This window comes from Lipotes vexillifer, unplaced genomic scaffold (assembly GCF_000442215.2).
Source record: "Lipotes vexillifer unplaced genomic scaffold, Lipotes_vexillifer_v1.1 scaffold236, whole genome shotgun sequence".
NCBI lineage: Eukaryota > Metazoa > Chordata > Mammalia > Artiodactyla > Lipotidae > Lipotes > Lipotes vexillifer.
The window spans coordinates 1,938,080-1,961,092 of record NW_006773295.1 but is presented as its reverse complement, the minus strand read 5'-3'; the positions used below and the strand labels follow the sequence as shown (position 1 = coordinate 1,961,092).

The 23,013-nt window shown below is 43.8% G+C and overlaps 1 protein-coding gene across 1 annotated transcript in view; it reads right to left on the bottom strand.

Moving 5' to 3' along the window:
- The window catches only part of SVOP (SV2 related protein), an 83,991-nt gene that overhangs the window by 29,881 nt on the left and 31,097 nt on the right, over positions 1–23,013 (bottom strand). The window contains exons 6-9 of the mRNA XM_007448231.1: positions 19,013–19,137; positions 6,161–6,224; positions 2,702–2,827; positions 730–858 (exon numbers count right to left, since the gene is read on the bottom strand). Of these exons, the coding sequence (XP_007448293.1) occupies positions 730–858; positions 2,702–2,827; positions 6,161–6,224; positions 19,013–19,137 (444 nt within the window). The remainder of the gene's footprint in view (positions 1–729; positions 859–2,701; positions 2,828–6,160; positions 6,225–19,012; positions 19,138–23,013) is intronic.

Sequence of the window (23,013 nt, the reverse complement as noted above, 5' to 3'; positions counted from 1 at the left end):
CACAACTACGGAAGCCTGCAGGCCTACAGCCTGTGCTCCGCAGCAAGAGAAGCCACCGCAATGAGAAGCCCGCGCATCACAACGAAGAGTAGCCTCCGCTCGCCACAACTAGAGAAAGCCCGCTGCATCAACAAAAACCCAATGCAGCCAAAAATAAATAAATAAATGTATAAATAATAATAATAATCTCCTTGTAGGGTCTGTTGTTTGCTGAAGGGTATTTGTGATGTTTCTCTAAGCCACATGCTTGATTCTTGAGGGCAGCCTTTAATCTGGCTCCCTTCTCCCCACTTGGACCTGCAGTAAGTGCTCATCAATTTGTAGTGTGGTGGATTCCCTGATGGTGTTGCTTGGGGAGTGATACACCATCCATTAAGGATGTCTACACAGGGGCAGTTTGGTGTCTTGGATCTAAGTCTATCGTGGCACTTTCTAATGTGATTTTATTGTCAAGCCTTGGCCAATCAATCACATTTGCTAATCAGACTTCATGGGTGCTGAAAGATGAAACTGAAGCAGGAGTAGTTACGGGACCCGTTATGGGACACTATATTACATTTCTCTAATCACTTCTCCAGGTGGTACTTTTAGGACTTGGTAGTGAAAATACACAGACTGAAGTTGCCAAATTCCCTTTGCAGATCCTACCCACTGCACCCCTCACCCACTCACATACACATGCTCCCAGCACGTGCAGCAACATGCACAGTCAGTCCGCCAGGCACTGACCTGTCTGGAGATGATGAGTTTCCCCAGAGGCATGGGGGCTCCGTTTTCTGTGGCTATCCTCTTTAAGGTGGCGATGGCCTTTTCCTGGTTTCCGGACAGCACATCATACCTTGCGCTCTCTGGCAGCCACTATGAGGACAGGAGACCGAGATGTGGCCAGTTAGGGCAGAACAGAATGCTCGGTCACAGCCATGCACTCTCATGTGTGTGTTGAGTCCTTAAGGCCGGAGGCTCTGGGGCCAGAAGCCTGGCTTCAAATCCTGGCACTGCCACTGATTATAATGGCTCTGTGACCTTGAGCAATAACTTGACCTCTCTGTGCTTCCATTTCCTCAACCATAAAATGGGGATAATAATAGATCCTCCCTCTTAGGATTGTTGAGAGGATTAAATGGGATAATCCAAACAAAGTGATTAGCACAGTGCCCGGAATGGGTTAATATATCTATTCCTGTTGCCGTTGCTATTACTGTAATTTGGTGCTGCTGAGTTGCAGGTGACAGCTGAACTAAATTAAGACTGCCACCAAAAAAGAAAAACAGTCCACCACTCTTACCATCATCATCATTATCCCTATCTCTCAGGAAACTACACCTCACCTGTGTTTAGCATCATCTTGCAAACTCAGTCTAAGAGACAGAAAGAAATCAGAAAGACCTTTAGGCCTACTAGAGTCCCAACCCCAAGTGACTAGATAGAGATCTCTCCATAAAACAAAGCAACAGCAATCTGTGAAATGAGACTCGGAGTCAGAAGATTTGGTTCAAATGAGTTCTGTTGTTTATTTGCTGTGTGTCTTTTGACAAGTCAATCAACCTTTCTGGGCCTCAGTTTCCTCATCCGTAAAATGAGAATATAGCAGAGATTGCTAGCATCCAGTAAAATTCATGCTTCCCTTTCCATAGCATAGAGTTGTCCTTGGGTATGGCTGCCCAGCCAGAAACTACATTTCCCAGCACCTCTTGCATCTAGGCATGGCCATGTGACATACTTTCACCAATGGCACGAGAGCAGAATATTCCTGGCCAAGTTATTTAAGTATACATCTCTACCTGCCCTCCTTCAGTCTACATGTAGAAGATTCCAAAGCCCTAGACAGTGGCAGAGCTACAAGCTGGAAGGAACTCTGGGCCCAGAATCACACCTGTCAAATAGAAGCACCCATTCTGGACTGTTCTGTGAATGAGAAATAAACTCCTATTGTGTTAAGTTACTGAATGCGTGGGCTTTATTTGTTACAGCAGCTGGTATCATCCTAACTAATATAGGGGTTCATCATAGTCCTACCTCCTGTGGTTATTGGGAGGAGTAGATATGATAATGCATATAAAGAGCCTGGCATAGGGCCTGCTACACTGTTATGCTAAGTAATTATTAATACCTATTGTCATTACCAGTAATTATTATGTTATTTATCATAGATGAGACCTAGCTCCCTACAGGCTTATTTTGGGGCCCACTGGCTGTAAAGCATTTCATGGATGTGGTCTTCACATGAAATGATAAACGTGATCTCGCTGTGTGTGGGGGGTAGTTTATGCAGAGATGAGACGGCGGGATCATTTGAGCCCTTGGACCCAGCCATGCCTGAAGCCAGATATTTAATATTCTATCATATATCTCTTTCACTCAAACCAGTTTGAACTGGGTTTTGTCACTTGCAACTTAAGAATCCCAACTATTCCAAATACACTCACCTTAAGTGTAGCTCTTGTAGTGCAGGGACAGGGAGCAAGGTATCCCCCATCCCCTTGATATCTCCCTCAAGAATATCCCAGCAGTGTCTGCCTGGAGGAAACCCAACACCCCATACTGGGCCCACCCCAGGCCCTGTACCTTTGTCTCATTTCCTGATTAAAAGAAATAATCTTAAAAGTGGCTTTGGTACCCTCCTCCACACCCTCCCCACCAAAATATAATGAACGGCAGAAGACCAAGTAACAAAGGCTGAGATGTCTTAAAGGATACCTACAAAACACAGAACAGCAAAGAGGAGGAGTGGGACAGCCGAGAGGATGAGCAGCCAACGCCAGCCCAGGCTGGGCATCACAAACACAGCCAGGACAACCTCGAACACTGTCCCGATGGCCCAGAACACCTGGCATGGGAGAATGGGGGTCAGTAATGGGGCACATTGGTCAACACAGTGAGCAATTTCAGGATCATTGTAGACAACGTTATCCATGTTGGTAAGGGGGTCGTTGGGGGTCAGGAAAGTCAGAATGGCCATCACTTTTCCTGTGGTTCATATGGTTGGGCCAGGGCCTCCATGTTGTCTATCTCCTGAGCGTACCATCCACACTGTATGATATGTGCATGGTGCCCACTGGAGTGTGCAGTGTGGCAGCTCTGGTTAAGGAGATCAATAGGATCAATATTGTGAGGCCAGGAGAGTAGTGGACACATTGGTTTTTGTCTACTCACATCCATCTCCCTTGCCCAATAGTGCCCCGGTATCCTTTATCAGAATTGTCTCTCCCCTGTGGGGCTGAATATCTTCTGTCTGTTTCTCTGAATCACATTCCATCCTTTTCCACCTTGCTCTTTGTATGGACTGCATCCACAGTCCCCCTGTCCTCTGGCTTCACATTGGGTGCAGCCAATGGGGAGACACACAGGAGATGGGGAGGAAAGAGGGATTCGGGTGCTTATTCCTCTGGCTCCTTCTCTGCAGGGTGGTCATGGGCTGGCTGCATCCCTTAGCTGAAGGTCACAGCTCCTTTCCAAGAGCCTTTGCCATACAACTCTCTCTTTCTCTCTCTCTCTCTGTCTCTCTCTGGGCTGCTAATTACTCTCTCTCTTTGGCCCTTCAGGGACCTTATAAATAGTCCCTTTATGAAACCCTCTTCAGCCAAAGCAATCTTGAGGGAAAAAAATGGAGCTGGAAGAATCAGACTCCCTGACTTCAGACTATACTACAAAGCTACAGTCATCAAGACAATATGGTACTGGCACAAAAACAGAAATATAGATTAATGGAACAGTATAGAAAACCCTGAGATAAAGCCATGCACCTATGGTCAACTAATCTCTGACAAAGGAGGCAAGGATATACCATGGAGAAAAGACAGTCTCTTCAATAAGTGGTGCTGGGAAAACTGGACAGCTACATGTAAAAGAATGAAATTAGAACACTCCCTAACACCATACACAAAAATAAACTCAAAATGGATTAAACACCTAAATATAAGACTGGACACTATAAAACTCTTAGAGGAAAACATAGGAAGAACACTCTTTGACATAAATCACAGCAAGATCTCTTTTGACCCACCTCCTAGAATAATGGAAATAAAAACAAAAATAAACAAATGGGACCTCATGAAACTTAAAAGCTTTTGCTTTTAAGCAAAAACAAACTATAAACCGCAAAGGAAACTATAAACAAGACGAAAAGACAACCCTCAGAATGGGAGAAAATATTTGCAAACAAATCAACGGACAAAGGATTAATCTCCAAAATATATAAATAGCTCATGCAGCTTAATATTAAAAAAACAAACAACCCAGTCAAAAAATGGGCAGAAGACCTAAATAGACATTTCTCCAAAGAAGACATACAGATGGTGAAGAGGCACATGAAAAGCTGCTCAACAACATTAATTATTAGAGAAATGCAAATCAAAACTACAATGAGGTATCACCTCACACTGGTTAGAATGGGCATCATCAGAAAATGTACAAACAACAAATGCTGGAGAGGGTGTGGAGAAAGGGGAACCCTCTTGCCTGTTGGTGGGAATGTAAATTGATACAGCCACTATGGAGAACAGTATGGAGGTTCCTTAACAAACTAAACATAGAATTACCATATGACCCAGCAATCCCACTACTGGGCATATACCCAGAGAAAACCATCATTCAAAAAGACACATGCACCCCAATGTTCACTGCAGCACTATTTACAATAGCCAGGTCATGGAAGCAACCTAAATGCCCATCGACAGATGAATGGATAAAGAAGATGTGTCACATATATACAATGGAATATTACTCAGCCATAAAAAGGAATAAAATTGGGTCATTTGTAGAGACGTGGATGGACCTAGAGACTGTCATACAGAGCGAAGTAAGTCAGAAAGAGAAAAACAAGTATCATATATTAACGCATACATGTGAAATCTAGAAAAACGCTACAGATGAACCGGTTTGCAAGGCAGAAATAGAGACACAGATATAGAGAACAAACGTACGGACACCAAGGGGGGAAAGCGGGGGTGGTGGTGGGGGGGATGAATTGGGAGATTGGGATTGACATATATACACTAATATGTATAAAATAGATAACTAATAAGAACCTGCTGTATAAAAAATAAAATTAAATAAAAAAAAAAAGAAACCCTCTTCAAATTATCCTAATGTGAGTATGTTGTTTCCTGCTGCAACCTTGAGTCTACAACCATTGTCCATTCCAAAACATTGTCCTTCATCTTCGCCATCTGGCAGCCCCCAAGAGCCTTCCTAAATCCCCTTTCGCTTAAAGTAACCACAGTCCATTTCAATTGCTGACAACCAGAGGGACAGTCAAAATGGCTAACAATTTATAGCACTGACCAATCAGAGTGTACACCATACAGTACTGGCCAATCAGAATGAACCCTCGCCAGACTTTAGTTGCTGCATCATGGGGAGCTCTAGGGAGTCCTTAGAAAGGACAGGGTGTCAGGCAATGAGGGCCAGTCAGGGTTCAGGATCAGCTGGCAGATGCATTTCAATATTAAACTGGTTCATCCATACCAGTGTGGACCAGCTGACTACCACCCTGACTGGCCAGGGGTAGACACACTCAGGATGGTTAAGTTGGGCTGTGGGGTCAGTGTGATCAATATTGTCATGTAATCATGGTGATTAGGGACAGTCGTGACTGTGGACCTCAGTGTCCAGCAGGGACAAATAATACTGCCACTGCATGGAGGAGGGCTATTGGGCAGCTATGTATTTGCCCTGAGATCTTCCAGATCATGGTTGGAAAATGGGTCACAGGACCCTGGCAGAGGGAGGGCTTGAGAGGGACTGGATGGTCCAAGATAGTTTTAAGGCAGCCTACTAGCCACAGACATGGCCATGAATAGCGATCTCACACAAGACACGAGTCAATCTGGTGTGGGGGCAGGAGTTTGGTCCACTCAAGCTACAATGTTCAGCACCAACTTTCAGATAAAAGCCATTTCTAGTTCAGGAAGGACATACTACCTGCCTGCTACCATTTTTTTTCAGGGGTGGTAGATTGAATTTCTTGTCAATGGAAGAATTTATCCATATTGCAAAACAACCATGTTGAAATCAACATAAATGATCCATTTAAATCCTTGCATAATGGATCTGTTATATTTTTCTTAAACTCCTTTTCCTTGTCCTATGGCTCAAGACACCCGGGAATCTCCTGCTCAGAGACTGAGTAATATCCAGAATCCCAGACCACCCTCCTTACCTCAATCAGCAAAATACACTTAGCTCTGGCTTTCATGGGAAGGAACTCAGCATACAGCGTCACCCTGGGAATGCAAAAGACAGAAAGGGCGTTAAGGTCGGGACTGAGCGGGAAGATCGCTATGGTTTTCTGAATTTCTCGGCCAACTTTCCTCCAAGGGTGGTCTGTGGACCACTTACATCAGGATTTCTGGGGATGATGGCTAAATATGCAGATCCCCAAGGTCCATACCAGACCTTCAGAAACAGACTCTCAGGGGTGGGGTCCTGGCATCAGCATTTTTAACCAACTCCCCCCCGCCACCCCATATGATTCTCAAATTTAGTACCTACTATCATTGACCATTCCCCAAAACCCAGTAAATGTAGGTGAAAAAAGAGTGGTGGGGTGATGGGCAACTTCAATCTAGAACCGTTCCTTAGATTTTCCCTATCACTCAAGTCCTGAATAGTCTTGGAGTAGAGGCCTTTCATATGGCAGGATGCCCCTCATTCTGGGTCCATCTGATGTCTCCCTGTGACTAGACTCAGCCCATGTCTTCTTGGCAAGAACCTCACAGAAATGATGCTGAAATCTTCCCAGTGCCTCACACTGGGGACATGATGTCAAGTAGTCCCATCATTGGTGATATTAACTTTCATCACCAGGTCAAGTTTTCTGATAGATATTTCCATCCTAAAGTTATCAATTTTCCATTTGTGATTAAGAATTACTTTAAGGGGGAACATTCAGAGATTATGTCAATATCCTGCTCCCCACAGAACCTCTACTCACCAGCTTTAGCATTCCATCTTTTGACTATTTCTGCCTGAATCAACCACCACTATGATGACAAACTATATTTATTATTTCCATAAGTCCTTCTACATTTATTGGTTGACATTCTACTGTAAGGAAGAGCTTTCTTTTCTCCTGTCTCGTCTATCTATCCATCCATATATCTATCTACCTACCCACCTATCCATTCATTTCATCAGTATGGACTTGTGGATTCCTGTTTTATTCAATGGGTTGTAATCCATTACTGCCTTTATTATTTTGATGCTCAGACTGTCCCAGATCTGGTCAGTGGAAGCCCTTTCAAGATGATTCCTATGTCTTTTTGACATGTCTCCATCATTCCTTGAGCTCTTTCTTACTTTCTTGTACAAAAAGATGTCCAGGCTCATCTAGTACTTTCTTTGCCCCAACCATGGGGTCAGTCATTTTTCTAAGCAGTCCTGGTTCCTTTTGGCAGAGGATGGTGTTTAGAAACCAAGATCTGAGTGTTCAGTGTGCTCATTGCTATGGGGGTTCCCATTGCGTCTAGGCCCGCCCAGTGGACACAGCTAAGAGATCTATCATCCAGCTATCTATCTATCATCTGTCATCTCTTCATCCATCCTTTCTATGGGTGTCTCTGTCTATTTCTCGCTCTCTCTCTTCCCACATGCACACCATACATCTATATCTATTTCAATACCTGTGTATATGTATTTTTAAAAACAATGAGTTCATACTGATACTTTCAGTACCAGTCCAACACTTTAGGATTGTTTCTAACCTTTAAATTTCCATTTTTGTAACTTTCTTTTCCAACATTGAGAATTCCGTGTCTCATTATCCTCAAAATATTTCCCATCTGCTCAATCAATTCACTTGTTTACTCAATGTAACCAATGTCGCAACCATACTGGCTGCCTCCTCCATCTACCTCCACATCCTCCTCCCCTTCCTTTCACTTGCTCATCTAATGGGCATGCTGGGAAGAAAAGGAAACTTCTAAACTACTCCCCATGCTCCCTTCCATTGTGCTAGGAAGATAAGCCCTTCTCTTTCCCCTCATCTTCCACCTAAGCCAGACAACCGACCTACTAGATGACTTCGTGTTACTTACTCTCCTGGCTCCTCATAAGGGAGGAGGGGTAGAGGGAGGCTTATTTCCATTAACCCTTTTGAGGCAGATGGTGTATCTAGATCACCTGGGATCCCTTTACTAGATCATGGGGCCCATCTATTTGATGCTGCTTCTAACAGCTCATACCTGCAACCCTCTCTTAGGATTGCTTTTGAGTAATTGGAGTTGCCTTACCGCAGATATATCTGGGAGTTATGCCCTTTCTCTCCAAGGCAGGCTGAAGACTAGTGTTGGGTACTAAAGGCTCATTCCCTGCCTCAAGATGGGACAGACCCTATGAGACAATGAATACTCCAGCTCCCTATGGGATCAAGCTGAGTCTAGATGTCACCTGAAACCATATCCTTGCTTAATTTCTTCCCTTCACCTTTCTTGCCTCTTTCACTCTTTTACAGGATCCTCCTGAGAGCATTCCCTGAATAAATTACCTGTACAAAAATCTCTGCCTCAGTCTGTCTGCTTCTATGAAACCCAACCCATGACACCTTTCCCTGCAAAGCATCTATCTTTTTGAATGTTGGCCTCAGCAATACCATTAAGATCTAGAAATAGTTCTATCACTGGTAAAAAGTCTTTCTTAGGGTTATGATAAAAGATGCCTCTGTCCAGAGAAGGAAGAATTCTCAGGAGCCTCAGAGGGATAGCTAGGGCTTTAGTAGTTCAGATATACTCTATGTAGAGAAAAGCATGGAGAAAAAGTCAATGTCATTTAGTCTTACTTCGCAGTGCGTTTTAGTAAATCCTCTCTCTCTCTGTTTTGGTGTCTTGTCTCTCTCTTTCTCTCTCTTCTTCATCTCTCTCTTTCTCTCTGTTTGAACCCCTATCTGAGATCATATTCAAGAATTTTGAACCCTATTTTTATTGACTTTATAAATAGTATTTCCATGCCATTTTAAATCCTCTTACACACATATATTCCATCATATTCATGAACCATATTTTCCTTAATAATAGCTACCTTTTATTGAGGATCTACTATGTGCCCAAACATTCTTCTAGATATTTCACATGAATTATCTCACTCAATAAATGCTGCAAGTTAATGGGGTAGGTAATTATAATTCCCATTGTGTGTGTCTATCTTTAATCCCTATTTTCATCTTTATATCTGTGTCAGATAAGTTGTTATTTGACCAGGATCACGTAGCCAGTAAGTTGGTCAGGAGAAGAGCCAAAATTTTAACCTAGGTCTGTCTATATTATGCAGCCCATCACTCGCTTCCCTATTTAGGTGTTTTCACAATTATAAATAATACTTCAATAAGCATCCTTCGTCTTAAATCTTTGTTTGCATGTGGTTTCCTTAGGGTATATTCCTGTAAAAGAATTTGCATCAAAGGGTACACATTTTAAGGCTTTTGATACATATCATCAAAGTGCTTCCTAAAACGTTGTTCCAATGTATAGTCCTACAAGTACCTCTCGCAACAAAAACCATGAGGAATTTCATTCACTCAGCTCTGAGAATGGAGACCAGTTGCAGTGGTTGTAAAAGATTACAGTGATTACCATGAATGACTCTGAAATTTTATTCTATTCTCCAAATGGTGTGCTTATATTATTTTAAAAACATCAATACTGATAATAAAATAAGAAGCATGTTTACATTTTCCCCACCAAATTAAAATCCAATTACTAACCATGACAAAAATGTGCAGTAGCATATTCTAAGGGCAAAGCTAATCCTGTCCTTAGATGTCAAGGATTTGTTTTTATAATGAACTTACGACATGCAGTCTTTTTTTCTTTTTTAGGCACAGAATTAGTACATGAATGCATTCTCATTGTAAATAATTTAGCAATATGCAAGAATACAGAGTGTATGATGAATTTTCCTCTTCCTCCTTACCCCTGCTTCCATTCCCCTTCCCCAAAGCCACGACTAATAGCAGTTTGCTTTGCAACCTTCCAGCCCCTTTTCTATGTAAATGAATATATAAATTTAAAACTGAATAGACATTTTTCCAAAGAAGACACAATGGATGGCAACAGGTGCATGAAAAGATGTTCAGCATCACAAATCATCAGGGAAATGCAAATCAAAACCACAGTGAGCTATCACCTCACACCTGTCAGAATGGCCATCATCAAAAAGACAGGGAATAAGCGTTGGCAAGGATGTAGGAAAAGAGAACCCTCGTGCACTGTTGGTAGGAATGTAAATTGGTGCAGCCACTATGGAAAACAGTATGGAGGTGCCTCAAAAAATTAAAAATAGAGTTACCATATGCCAGCAATTCCACTCCTGGGTATTCATCTGAAGATAATGAAAACACTAATTTGAAAAGACATGTACACCCCTATGTTCACTGCAGCATTATTTACAGTAGCCAAGATGTGGAAGCAACCTAAGTGTCCATCAACAGATAAATGGATAAAGAAGATGTGGCATTTATATCAATATATATATATACACAATAGAATATCAACCACAAAAAAGAATGAAATCTTGCCATTTGCGACAACATGGATGAACCTAGAGGGTATTATGCTAAGAGAAATAAGTCAGACAGAGAAAGACAAATGCTGTATGATTCCACTCACATGTGGAATCTAAACACCAAAACAAATGAACAAACATAACAAGACAGAAACAGAGTCACAGATACAGTACAGAGAATAGACAGGTGGTTCCTGGGGCCGTGGGGAGGGGAGGTGAGCAGAGAATTAGGTGAAGGACGTGAAGAGGCACAAACTCGAGCTGCAAAATAAATGAGTCACAGGTATGAAATGCACAGTATGGGGAATATATGCTGGAATTAATTATATAATAATAACAGTAATAATAAATTTAAACAACATAGTATCTTTCTCTTTTTTCCCCTTCCCTTCCCCTCCCTCCCTCCCTCCCTTCCTTCCTTCCCTTCTTCTCACACATGCAGCATACTGCCAGTGCGCCACCCATACAAATGTCCCGATTCTTACCACTTCTGGCTATGCCAGTCCAACTTCCAATTGCCAGCACTCGCACCTCTTCCCTGAGTGCTTTCTCTGGTCATTAAAGCTTGCTTTGCCAACCCATGTGGCAGACCAGAAGTGCCAAGGAATTTAAACTTCCCAGGAGCAGCTCTTAACAAATGACAGTTGCCTCGTCCCTCAAACGGGACAATTTGGAGAATGTGTTGCAGTGTCTCCCAGAGGAAACTCCTTGCTTTTGAATCTCTGTGTCAGGATCAGCTCTTGATAAGACAGTCTGGAAATCTTTCCATAGTAATCTATGTAGAGCTACCAGATTATTTTTTAATAGCCGTGACCCTATTAATTAATACTTAGATCGTTTTCAACTTCTTGTTTTTGCAACCTATGCCACAAGGAACATCTTCTCCTGTAATTGTTGTGCCCCACATTTGGCCGTTATTTATAGCAGTTCATGATGGGAAAGAGTAGCTTGAGCTTCACCCAAAGTACGGGGATTATTACAATCACATTGAAGAGCTGAAGAATAAGCAATGAAATTAGCAATATGCCAAGAAGCAGCTGATATGGGCACAAACAACTCCCCACTGCAAATAATCGCATTTACAGCACTTGGCAGTTAGAGATTTGCCATTTGGATCACATGCCTGGGAAGGAAATGACCTGTGATCTCCGTCTGGCGTTTCTGCTTGGCCTTTGGGGGAAATAGCAGCGCCAAGGACAGATTTGTGAGCCAGCTTATTCTAGACACCAATCTGAAGCAACTTCTGAGACAGGTCTCAAGGCAGAACAGGTGGGCAGCTACCTGGGGTATTCATCTTTAAGAGCGGCTATAACACTCACTCGTAGGATGCCAGGTAGGGCAGGCTTCCATCTCAAAGGTAAGTGGCATTTCTGCTGAAATACACAGCACCCTCTACTGGAAATAATAAACCATCTGCCCTGGTGCCAACCTGTGTCCTGTATATTTTTTGTGAGGCAGTATGTGCAATTAGAGGTGATTATTATTTTTTGGTGCCTATTTGCATATTCTAAAACAAAAATGTACTGTTTGTAATGATAAAGTTACATTTAACTCTTTTGCTTGGATTAAAGTCTCTTCCTTCTTGTGGGAATGTAAGTTGGTACAGCCACTATGGAGAACAGCATGGAGATTCCTTAACAAACTAAAAACAGAGGTACCCTATGATCCTTCAATCACACTCCTGGGCATATACCCAGAGAAAACCATAATCCAAAAAGATACATGCACCCCAGTGTTCATTGCAGCACTATTTACAATAGCCAAGACATGGAAGCAACCTAAACGTCCACCAACAGAGGAATGGATAAAGAAGATGTGGTATATTTATACAATAGAATATTACTCAGTCATAAAAAAAGAATGAAACAATGCCATTTACAGCAGCATGGATGGACCCAGAGATTACCATACTAAGTGAAATGAGTCAGAGAGAGAAAGACAAATATCATATCGCTTATATGTGGCATTTAAAAAAAAGGTGCAGGGCTTCCCTGGTGGCACAATGGCTGAGAGTCCGCCTGCCGATGCAGGGGACACGGGTTCGTGCCCTGGTTCGGGAAGATCCCACATGCCGTGGACCGGCTGGGCCTGTGAGCCATGGCCGCTGAGCCTGCGCGTCCGGAGCCTGTGCTCCGCAATGGGAGAGGCCACAACAGTGAGAGGCCCGCATACCGCAAAAAAAAAAAAAAAAAGGTGCAAATGAACTTATATATGAAACAAAAACAGACTCAGAGACATAGAAAAGAAACTTAGGGTTACCAAAGGGGAAGGCAGGTGAGAGGCTTGTGGAGCAGAGGTGAGTCAGCTGTGGCCATAGTAGCCTAGCCAGTCCCCATCCAACTCACCAGCAGACAAAAGACATAAGAGTAAAAGCCCTGCAGAGACCAGAACAAGCAAATGGCCAAACTGCAGTATCATGAGTTAAATTGTTACCATTTTAAGCCATAAGTGTTGTGGTGGTTTGTTACAAAGCAAAAGGTAACTCTACATTCCACTTAAAAACCATCTGACCTTAAGCAAATCCCTCAGGATCTCAGAGCCTTAGTTTTCTCAGCTGTAAAATGGGGATAGTAGGGTTGTCTAATGGACAAGAAGAGGTAGTGTGAAGAGAGAGCTTAGCATGGGCCCTGCACCTGGCAAGCACTCCACTGACATTATTATCACCATCACTACTAATGTTATTGTTATCACCAAGGACCAATGTGAACACCTACTTTGAGGGAAGAGAGAAAAGAAAGAAGAAATAAAGGGGGAGGAGGAGTTAGAAAGGCAAAAATTAGGGCAGAGGGATGGGTTCCTTATTAACAATATAATTTCTATATGAATTGGTGGATGTTAGCTAAACTTACTGTGTTAATCATTTGCAAGATATATGTCATTACACTGTACACCTTAAACTTATACAGTGCTGCATATCAATTCCATCTCAATAAAACTGAAAGAAAAACATTTTTTCAATTAAAAATTTTTAATAATATAATTTGTATTTATACTAAAAATTTGAGTACATTATAAGGACTTCTGATTGTTGAGCTTTTAACAGTTATATAGCAAAATCTTATTCACTTGGTTTTCTGAGGTGGCACAACTGGGTAAAGTCCTTCTGAATGAATGGAAACTCTTAGTTACATTTAATTACACAAAAATATCTTCGACTAAATGTTTCCAAATAATGAACTTAGGGGAGCCATTTTTATAACTAGATAAGAGCTTTGCATAATTAAGACATGATTATTTTTATGTAAATAGCTGGCGTGAAAGTGCTGGGGAACCAGTGAGTCTCTTGGGTGGCTAAATATTTCTTCTGTAATTTTTTTTGGGGGGGCCTCGCCACCCGGCATGCGGGATCTTAGTTCCCCAACCAGGGATCAAACCCGTGCCCCCTGCAATGGAAGCGCTGGGTCTTAACCACTGGACCACCAGGGAAGTCCCTCTTCTGTAATTTTGTTCATGGCTTTTATTTGCTCTCCTTTTACTAACCGTGTGACCTTACACATGTTACTGCTTTAAAGCCTCAGTTTTCTCACCTGTAAAATGGAGGTAATCATATCTACGTCTTAAGGTTTTGTGTGTTTAAAATGGTCATGTGCCTGGAATGCAGTAATAGCTCAATGAACAGACAGAAGGGCTACAGCAGCATTAAGTAAATCAACAGCTAAATGGGGAGGCATGACATTTGGGGTGTGGGGGAAGGGAGCAGGTAGGCAAGCTCAGAACCCTCACGACATCAGGTAAGGGGGTAAAGGCCCTTCCAGCTGCTCTGTGTCCTTAATTTTATTTCCCTGGTGTCCTATACTCTCTGCCTGAAGATCTCTTCCCTTCACAGTTTTAGGGGATGTTTTTTTTTTTTCTCTCCTCTAGTTATTCTGCCATTGGAATCCCATCTGCTTACAGTCTTGCAGAGGTTCCTCAAAACTTCTGTTCTGCTGATAGCACCTTTTTCTTGCTTTCCAGCACTCTTCAAGATTTATTTCTTATACCTTTTATGTCACTTCCAGAAAATGGGGAAGAAGAGGACGTAGAAATGAGCGTTTCTCATGGCACCATCTTGAAAAAGAATCACTGTGGACATTCTGAATCCCTGGTTCCTTTCCCTTTCGTCATATGGAAAGAAAATCCAGGGGGCTGTTTGGAGGCTGTTCTGTTGCCATCTCCCCGAGCATCCCTGGGAAAGGAATTTAAAGTGTACCTCTGTGATCTCATTCCTTCCAGCATGAGGGGAAAATGGTTCCCCAGTCGATGAATGGCTCATGAATGAATGGGACAGTGGCTATAACTACAGGAATTCGTGGCGTCAGGCCAGAAGTGGAGCACATTGGCCACAAGCCCCTGCCAGCCCAGATTAATGGGCTTGGCTTAATGGCCTCTGCTTTAAGCTCCAGTGGTTTTTAAGCTCATCCCAGATCCAGGAGTCCACGTCAAATGCCTACTGAGCACAGCCCTGGAAGATCAATAATGAAAAAGGGAGGGAAGGACGGAGTTGAACTGAGAGCCTCTAAGTGGCAGACAGTCTGGATTTGTCCCTGTGTTAAGTCCATGTTCTCACATCTCCTTTCCTCCACATTTGTTGTTTCCATAATTATACAACGAGTCCATCGTCCATCTCGCTGATGCCTGAGCCTCTTACCAAAGCCTTCAGCAGACGAGCTGCGTGCTGACATTTTTTGAGTGTCTGCTAGCCACTGTCCTGGGCACTTCACATGTGTTGCCATTTAACATTCTAAGTGACCCATGGGATAGGTATGCTATTATCCCCATTTCAGAGATGAGAAAACTGAGGTGTAGAAAGGCTTAATGACTTGCCTAAGGATGCACAGCTATTATGTGACAGGGCCAGGGTAGCCTGGTTTTGGAGGCCATGATCCAAGCACCCTGCTTCAGTATTAGCATTCTCCTTTGAGATCACCTCTCCCAGCCTTTCCAAACCGTGACACTTCAGAGGCTCAAGGAGTCAATCACTGAGCTGTTGACCCTCGGAGGGCAGGGGCTGCAGTGGTGCATCACCCCAATCTTCACCCACCAGAGCCAATCTTGCCATTTCTGCTGCCAAAAAGCCAGTCTGCCAGCAACAGAGACCAACATGGAGCCCTCAGGATGGAACCATCCCATGTCACTTGGTGGCAAGATTTTTACATTGGACATCTTCCATTTGGGAAGAAGCAGTGATTCATCTTGACCGGAAATGGCACATATTCTGGGTATTGGTTTGCCTTTCCTGCCCACAGGGTCTCAGGCAGCATTATTATCTGAGGGCTTTCCAAGTATCTGACCCATTGACACAGGATCCCCTAGTGCATGGGACCAAGGGAGCCGATGTATAACAAAGGAGATGCAGCAGTGGGTATCTGACCATGGAATCCACTGGTCCTTTCACATAACATGCCACCCTGGAGCTGCTGGCCTGAGTGACGGAGCAGCCTTTTGTAGGTGCTGTGGAGGTGTCAGCTTGGAGATGATACCCTGTGAGGACGGGGCACTATCTTCTAGGACACAATATACCCTTAAATCAATGATTATTACATGGTGCTGTGTAGAAAGAAGACATGGTTCTGGAAATCTAAGAGTCGACGTAGCAGTGGCCTTCATTGCCATCATTCCCAGTGACCCATTTGGTGGGGTCTGTGCTTCCTCCATTCTGCATCTTCTAGGCTCTGTGGGTCTACAGGTCCTGGTTCCCAGAGAGAATATGCTTCCACCAGGGTACGCAGCAAGAATCCCAACAACTTTAAGCAACAGCTATCACCTAGTGATTTCGGGTTCCTTGTGTGAAGAAATGAGTAGCCATGAAAGACAGTCATCATTCTGTCCCAGGAATTGATCCTAAGGATCAGGAGGTGGTAGGATTACTGTTATCTACTTGGGTACCTAGGTGATACATGGGACATCTCTTGGTAATCCCCTGCCCAATCTTGGTGTTAAATGGACAGGCAGCAGCAATGACCTGAGAAGGGCGTGGTAACAAGGGGCCTCATCTAGATCCACAGAAATACTAGCCAAAGGTGAGGAGAATCTAGAATGGGTGGCAGAGGACAGAGAATAATAGACATCGGTTGTAGTCATGAGGCCAGCAGCCATAGCAGGGACTGTAGGTTGTCTCACTAGCCATCCTTTTATAAGTCTTTTCAGGGAAAAGACCAACCAGAATCCTGGAGGAGCTGTTCCCAGATGGGGTGAACTTATACGATGCAAGCACACCCAAAGGGTCCAGGGAATGGACCGCAGTGGATGCTGTGATGCACTGCCTGGATTCCCCCTTCAGGGCTGAGGCATACGGTCCCTCTGGAATGACCAGGAGTACTGCCTGCTAAGAGCTCAGAATTGAGGGCCTTGAAGGAATTGCCTTGGACAAAAACAGCTGACTTCCCCAAGGTCATGTTCCTTCCTTGCGGACAGCCCACATCCAAGGTGGCTGATGTGAGGGTACGAAGGTCCAGCCCCCATGCCTCAATTTGGAACAACCCTAAAAAGCCATCCCAGCTTCCGAACCCCTAAAGGATTGGCTGAGGCCCTCATCAGCTGTTACAAGCGCATTGCCACTCAGCTTCTCCCTCTGCCCGTCCCCGTTTTTCTCACTCCCTTACAGGTGTTGATCCTGGCCCCCTCTTGCACACAAATCTCTATCTCAGTCTGTTTCCCAGGATGCCACCCTGTAACAGGGACCGTGCCTGTTTGGCTCACTGCTGTACCCCCAGGATGTAGCACTGGCCCACGTCACAGCAGGAGCTCAAGAAATATTGGTTGAATGAATGAATAAACTAGAAAGAAACCACCTGGTCCTTGTGCAAAATTTTCCTCAATTATTGCAGTAGGGTTCCTTACCTCCAAACTGTCCAACCCACCACTGCCAGATTAATACTTTTAAAGTACCTCTCCTGCTCAAGAACTTTCAGTGGCTCCCCACTGTCTATAGACAATCCTTTGGCCTGGGATTCAAGACCCTTAAGAAGCTTGCCCTGGTCTACCTGTCCCATCTCAGTTTTCAATTCTCATGTATCTCAGCCTAACAAGCTACCTGAACTGGACCATTAGCCCTCCTCAGACTCAGCTACGGCTTCCTCTTTTCATGAAATTCCCTTCCTATGAGATATCCTACATCTTCCCCAGTCTCCTCTGGGTCTTTCCAAATCCTTTTAATCCTTCATAGCAAGGCAGTAAAATGCAATGGTTAGAGCCCAGGCTCTGGAGTTAGAGAGAGTGGGTTCAGATTCCAACTCTGCCTCTTGTAGCTGTGTCACCTGGGGCAAGTTACTTTACCTCTCTGTGCCTCAGTTTCTTTATCTGTAAAATGGGGTTAATAGAATCTACCTCATAGGGAAATTTGGGGGATTAAATGAGACAATCTGGGCAAACTGTTCAGAACAGCACCTGCTCCTTAATAAACACTAAATATTGGCTATTAATCATCATCCTTGAGAGTGGGGTCAACACCTTTTTTTTTTTTTTTTTTCCCACACTGCCGCTTTCAGGGTCTTAGTTCCCCAACTAGGGATGGAACCCAGGCCCTCGGCAGTGAAAGTGCAGAGTCCTAACCACTGGACCGCCAGAGAATTCCTAAACCGTGAGAGTGGGGTCAACCCCTTTTTTTTTTTTTTTTTTGCCCACACTGCCGCTTTCAGGATCTTAGTTCCCCAACTAGGGATGGAACCCAGGCCCTCGGCAGTGAAAGTGCAGAGTCCTAACCACTGGACCGCCAGAGAATTCCTAAACACACTTTTTCTGTGAAGGGCTGAATAGTAAATACGTCAGGTTTGCAGGCCATACAGTCTCTACTGAGACAACTCAACTCTGTTGCTGTAGCATGAAAACAGCCGTAGATAATACATAAATGTATGGTGCAGCTGTGTTCCAATAAAACTTTATTTAGAGATCCAGTCAGCAGGTCAGATTCGGCCCACCTGCCACCACCTGCCAACCTCTGCTTCAGGATTCCCCAGTCTCCCAGGAGACAGTGACCTCTTCCTACGAGTCTGACTACTCTCAGCATCTCAATAATAGCAACAACAAAATTACACATAACTTACAGATAATTAGCCCCATCCCCTGCCTCCTGGTTAGGTTAGAAGAGGGTAAGAGGCAGCACGCAGTGTATTTAAGGGCACAGATGTTACAGGCGGACAGACTCAGGTTCTTAGTTCCACCTGCAGCCTGTGTGACTTGGGCAAATGATTTCACCCGCTGAGACTCAGTTTTCTCAGCTGTAAAGTGGAGACTGCACCAATTCAACACGCCCCCCCAGCATCTTCTGGGGCTGCTGTGCTGTGTCAAAGAGAAACGTCCAATCAATGCTAGCTCTTTTATCTTTATTATCATTTCACATCTACGACATTCCAGCTACCATGTTGCTTTCGCTGTCGGTAATCATTATAATACTGACAATGACACTATTCTCTGGCTCCATCCAGAGCCCCTGGATACCAGAAGCCCTAGTGTATGTACCATCTTTGCATCCCTCTGAGGTCATGAACATAGTTGACTGGCTGCCTGGCTGGGCGGCCAGAGCTGGGTCTTTACTTACGACTGGGGGACCCCTCCGATCCCGAAGCCCACCAGGCCCCGGAGCACCAGGATCCAGCTGTACACGGGCGCGAAAGCACTGAGGATGCCATAGTACAGGGTCCAGAGCACACTGATCTTCAGCCCCTGCGGAGAAGGAAGACACAGGGCTTCTCAGCATCTCCAGGTCACATGTCCCCTGCACATGTTCAAAGTCACCAACAGGGTCATGGTAAAGGGTGATCCACACAGCCAAGGGGATGCCCGGGGTTCTCTGCATGGGTGGCACCCACCCTGAGGGGGTGTGGGGGAAAACTGTGGGTCATTCTTGGTTGTCCCAATGATTGGCATTTAACAGATACATCCCAGAGATGTTAGATGTCTCACAGCGCGTGAGACCTAATAAAGACTTATCCTGTGTCCTGCACCAGCTCGAATCAAACTTCCCACCCGACCATCGTGCAGCTGAAAACTGTTTATGGTTATCAGCGCCTAGATCTTCACTCTAGTTTACATATAAACAGGATTTTGGAAGGTGGGTCACGTCATTTTTCAGGAATGCAACTTCTAGGTAAATCAAAGGAGGATACACTTTGTTTGATCCAGAATTTTACAAAATGGTTCATCATTTCAGAAAACCGTGTTGCCAATGGCAACGCTGCGTGTCATAGTTGAGTGACTGAGGGAACACTTCAGCATCTGTCTGCATTCATAGGGCTTCTATGTGTATCTATGAATAGATTGACCTGAATCTTATTTCAAAACGTCAGATATAAAGAAAAAGCATTGACAAGATTCCATTAAATCCAAACTTATTTATAATTGGGGCAAATAGTAATTACTTCCTTTTAGGATCTAGGCAGAGTTGTGTGTGAATATTTGCATATTGAAAGTAAATTTATTAATTACCTCCTTTAAAAATTTTCTCCCTTGTATCATAGTTAGAGCATTATAACTGACTTCTTTTTTATTATTTTTATTTTTTTATTTAATTTTTTTTGGCCCCGCCGCAAGGCTTGCGGGATCTTAGTTCTCTGGCCAAGGATTGAACCCCTGCCTCTGGCAGTGAAAGCATGAAGTCCCAACCACTGGACCACCAGGGAAGTCCCTGACTTCTTTTTTAAAACTGTGTAAGCGGCTAGGTTATTTTATCTTTGAAATTATTTCTGGATTATTAGGGGCACTATTAAAATTTTTATAATTTTTTTAAATAAAGGGGACACTGTAGGGAATTCCCTGGAGGTCCAGTGGTTAGGACCCAGTGCTTTCACTGCCATGCCCCGCGTTCGATCCCTGGTCAGGGAACTAAGATCCCGCAAGCCGCATGGTGCAGCCAAAAAAAAAAAAGACATTGTATTTGATGGGGTTGAAAACCACCTAGGAACACAATACTGCAGGACAAACCTGGTACATATTCCTGGAGTGTCAATTACCCTTAGAGACTGAGAAAAAATTAAGGGTGAATGTAATTTAAAATAGAGTTTTTATAACACAACCAACACTAAATGTATTATGGAGTAGAATGCAAATTTAACATGAATTTTAGACCTGCCACATGAGGTCTGAGCAGACCTCCCTCTGCAGCACTCTTCCTAAATCTGTAGGATTGAGTTCACCCCTCTGCCAGTTCCCCATACCCCCATGCTTCAGGGAGAAAGTGTGAGACATACTAATTTTAGCTTTAAAATGAAAATGAATTAAAAGGGACTAGAGAGGGAATTTGGAGGTCTACCAGATGATTTCAGGTCTTTTGGAAAACGATTTTAGGTGGAAGAGAGAATGTTTTAAATAACTTTGCATCACCTTGCAAGCAGGCGATCTCCTTTTCATTTTAATCTTCACTTGTCTGATTACGCCCAAGAGGAAGTATCCATGTGGTGCTGGTCTGTCTTTCTTTTCTAAATTTATTTATTTATTTATTTATTTTTGGCTACGTTGGGTCTTCGTTGCTGCCCGCTGGCTTTCTCTAGTTGCAGTGAGCGGGGGCTACTCTTTGCTGTGGTGCGCGGGCTTCTCACTGTGGTGGCTTCTCTTGTGCGGAGCAAGGGCTTCAGTAGTTGTGGCTCATGGGCTTAGTTGTCCTACGGCATGTGGGATCTTCCTGGACCAGAGCTTGAACCCGTGTTCCCTGCAATGGCAGGTGGATTCTTAACCCTGCTGGTCTGTCTTTAACACCTTTTTAAACATCTGCTAATCTCTCACTTTAACAGAGAGGGCAGTGGGGCAACCATACCAGCTAGATTTTTTTTTTTAATTAATTAATTGATTTATTTATTTTGGGCTGTGTTGGGTCTTCGTTGCTGCGCACGGGCTTTCTCTGGTTGACGCGAGCAGGGGCTACTCTTCATTGTGGTGTGCAGGCTTCTGATTGCGCTGGCTTCTCCTATTGCCGAGCACGGGCTCTAGGCGCGTGGGTTTCAATAGTTGTGGCCCAAGGGCTCAGTAGTTGTGGCTCGCAGGCTGTAGAGTGCAGGCTCAGTAGTTGTGGCACACGGGCTTAGTTGCTCCGCACCATGTGGGATCTTCCCGGACCAGAGCTTGAACCCGTGTCCCCTGCATTGGCAGGCAGATTCTTAACCACTGTGCCACCAGGGAAGTCCCCCAACTAGAATTTTATAACATTGTTTTCTTTGTATTTATTTTTGCAGATGCTTCCTATTTAGTGCAATTGCTATTGATTTCCCATTTAAGACTCTCTATCAAGTTTCCTTTTCAAAAAACATGCATTTAAGGATTTTAAAAAATGTTGATATAAAGAAAGATATTAAGTATATAAGAGAACAGGTGGAGCAGGAATTATTGAAGTCCAGGAAAACCTGGATCTATTGTAATAATGAATAACAATAATAATTAATAAATAATAAAGCAATTCTGTTCCCCTAAACCCAGGGCTATGATATTGGTACCTGCCACACATATACTTGGTTCCTTTCTTTTGGCTTAAGCTAACTTAATAGGGATTTTCTTCCTTGGAACCCAACGAGTCTTGAATCACTAACAAGACATCATTAGCAGCAGAGAAAAATAAAAGAACAGAAGGAAAACAGCAGGAGAAGAGGAGAGGGGAGAGAGGAGGGCACCCAGACTGGCACATGGCAGCCCAGCCTCTCTCACGGGGCTGCCTGGCAACTGTGCTATCCCAGTGAGGTCACCGGGTGCCCCCCTGCCAGGCAGCAAAGACAAGCAGGCTGATCTGTCCTGTCAGGTCATAGAGTACAGAGTACAGCTGGCTCTGCATTTGCCCGCCTATGCCAGGGCTTTCCAGCTGCCCAGAAAATGAGGACTCAGCAGCCATTTGGAAGTAGTCTTATAGCTATTGCAAAGGCACCGGCAGTGCCAACAAGCCCCATCTAAGCACTGCTTGGGGACTCTGCAGAAACGTCCTTTGGGCTTCTCATTACCTACAGTTGCCATTCTACCTAACATCTGTTCTGCCTTTTAGATTGTTACCCCTCCCTCCCTTCCTCCCTCCCTCCCTTCCTTTCTTCCTTCCATATTTATTAAGCATCCTCTGTATACCAGGCTCTAGAGATAGATGGATAGATATTATACATTCATTAATTTGCTGATTCAGTTATTCATTCAACAATAAGCATGTATTGAGTGACTGCAGTATGCCAGACACTTAGAGATACTGACATATATTATTCATTCATTCAATACACAGGTATCGAACACCTGCTGTGTGCCCAGCACTAGAGGTACTGAAATGTATCATTCATTCATTCACTCATTTGTTCACTATACATGTATTGAGCACCTGTTGTGTGCCTGGCAGTTGAGGTCCTAATATACATTATTCATTCATTCATCCATTCACTCTGCACATATTGACAGCCTACAGTTTGCTAAGCACTTGGCTTTGTCCTGGGCTAGGGCAGGCCACATGACAGCCAGAGTCTCTGACTTCATGGAACTTTCATTTGTATTTCTTAAATCGCAGCCCCATCATTACACTGGATCCTCACAGTGGCCTGTGGAAAGACGTTATTTTCATGACAACTTTATAAATCAGCACGTTGA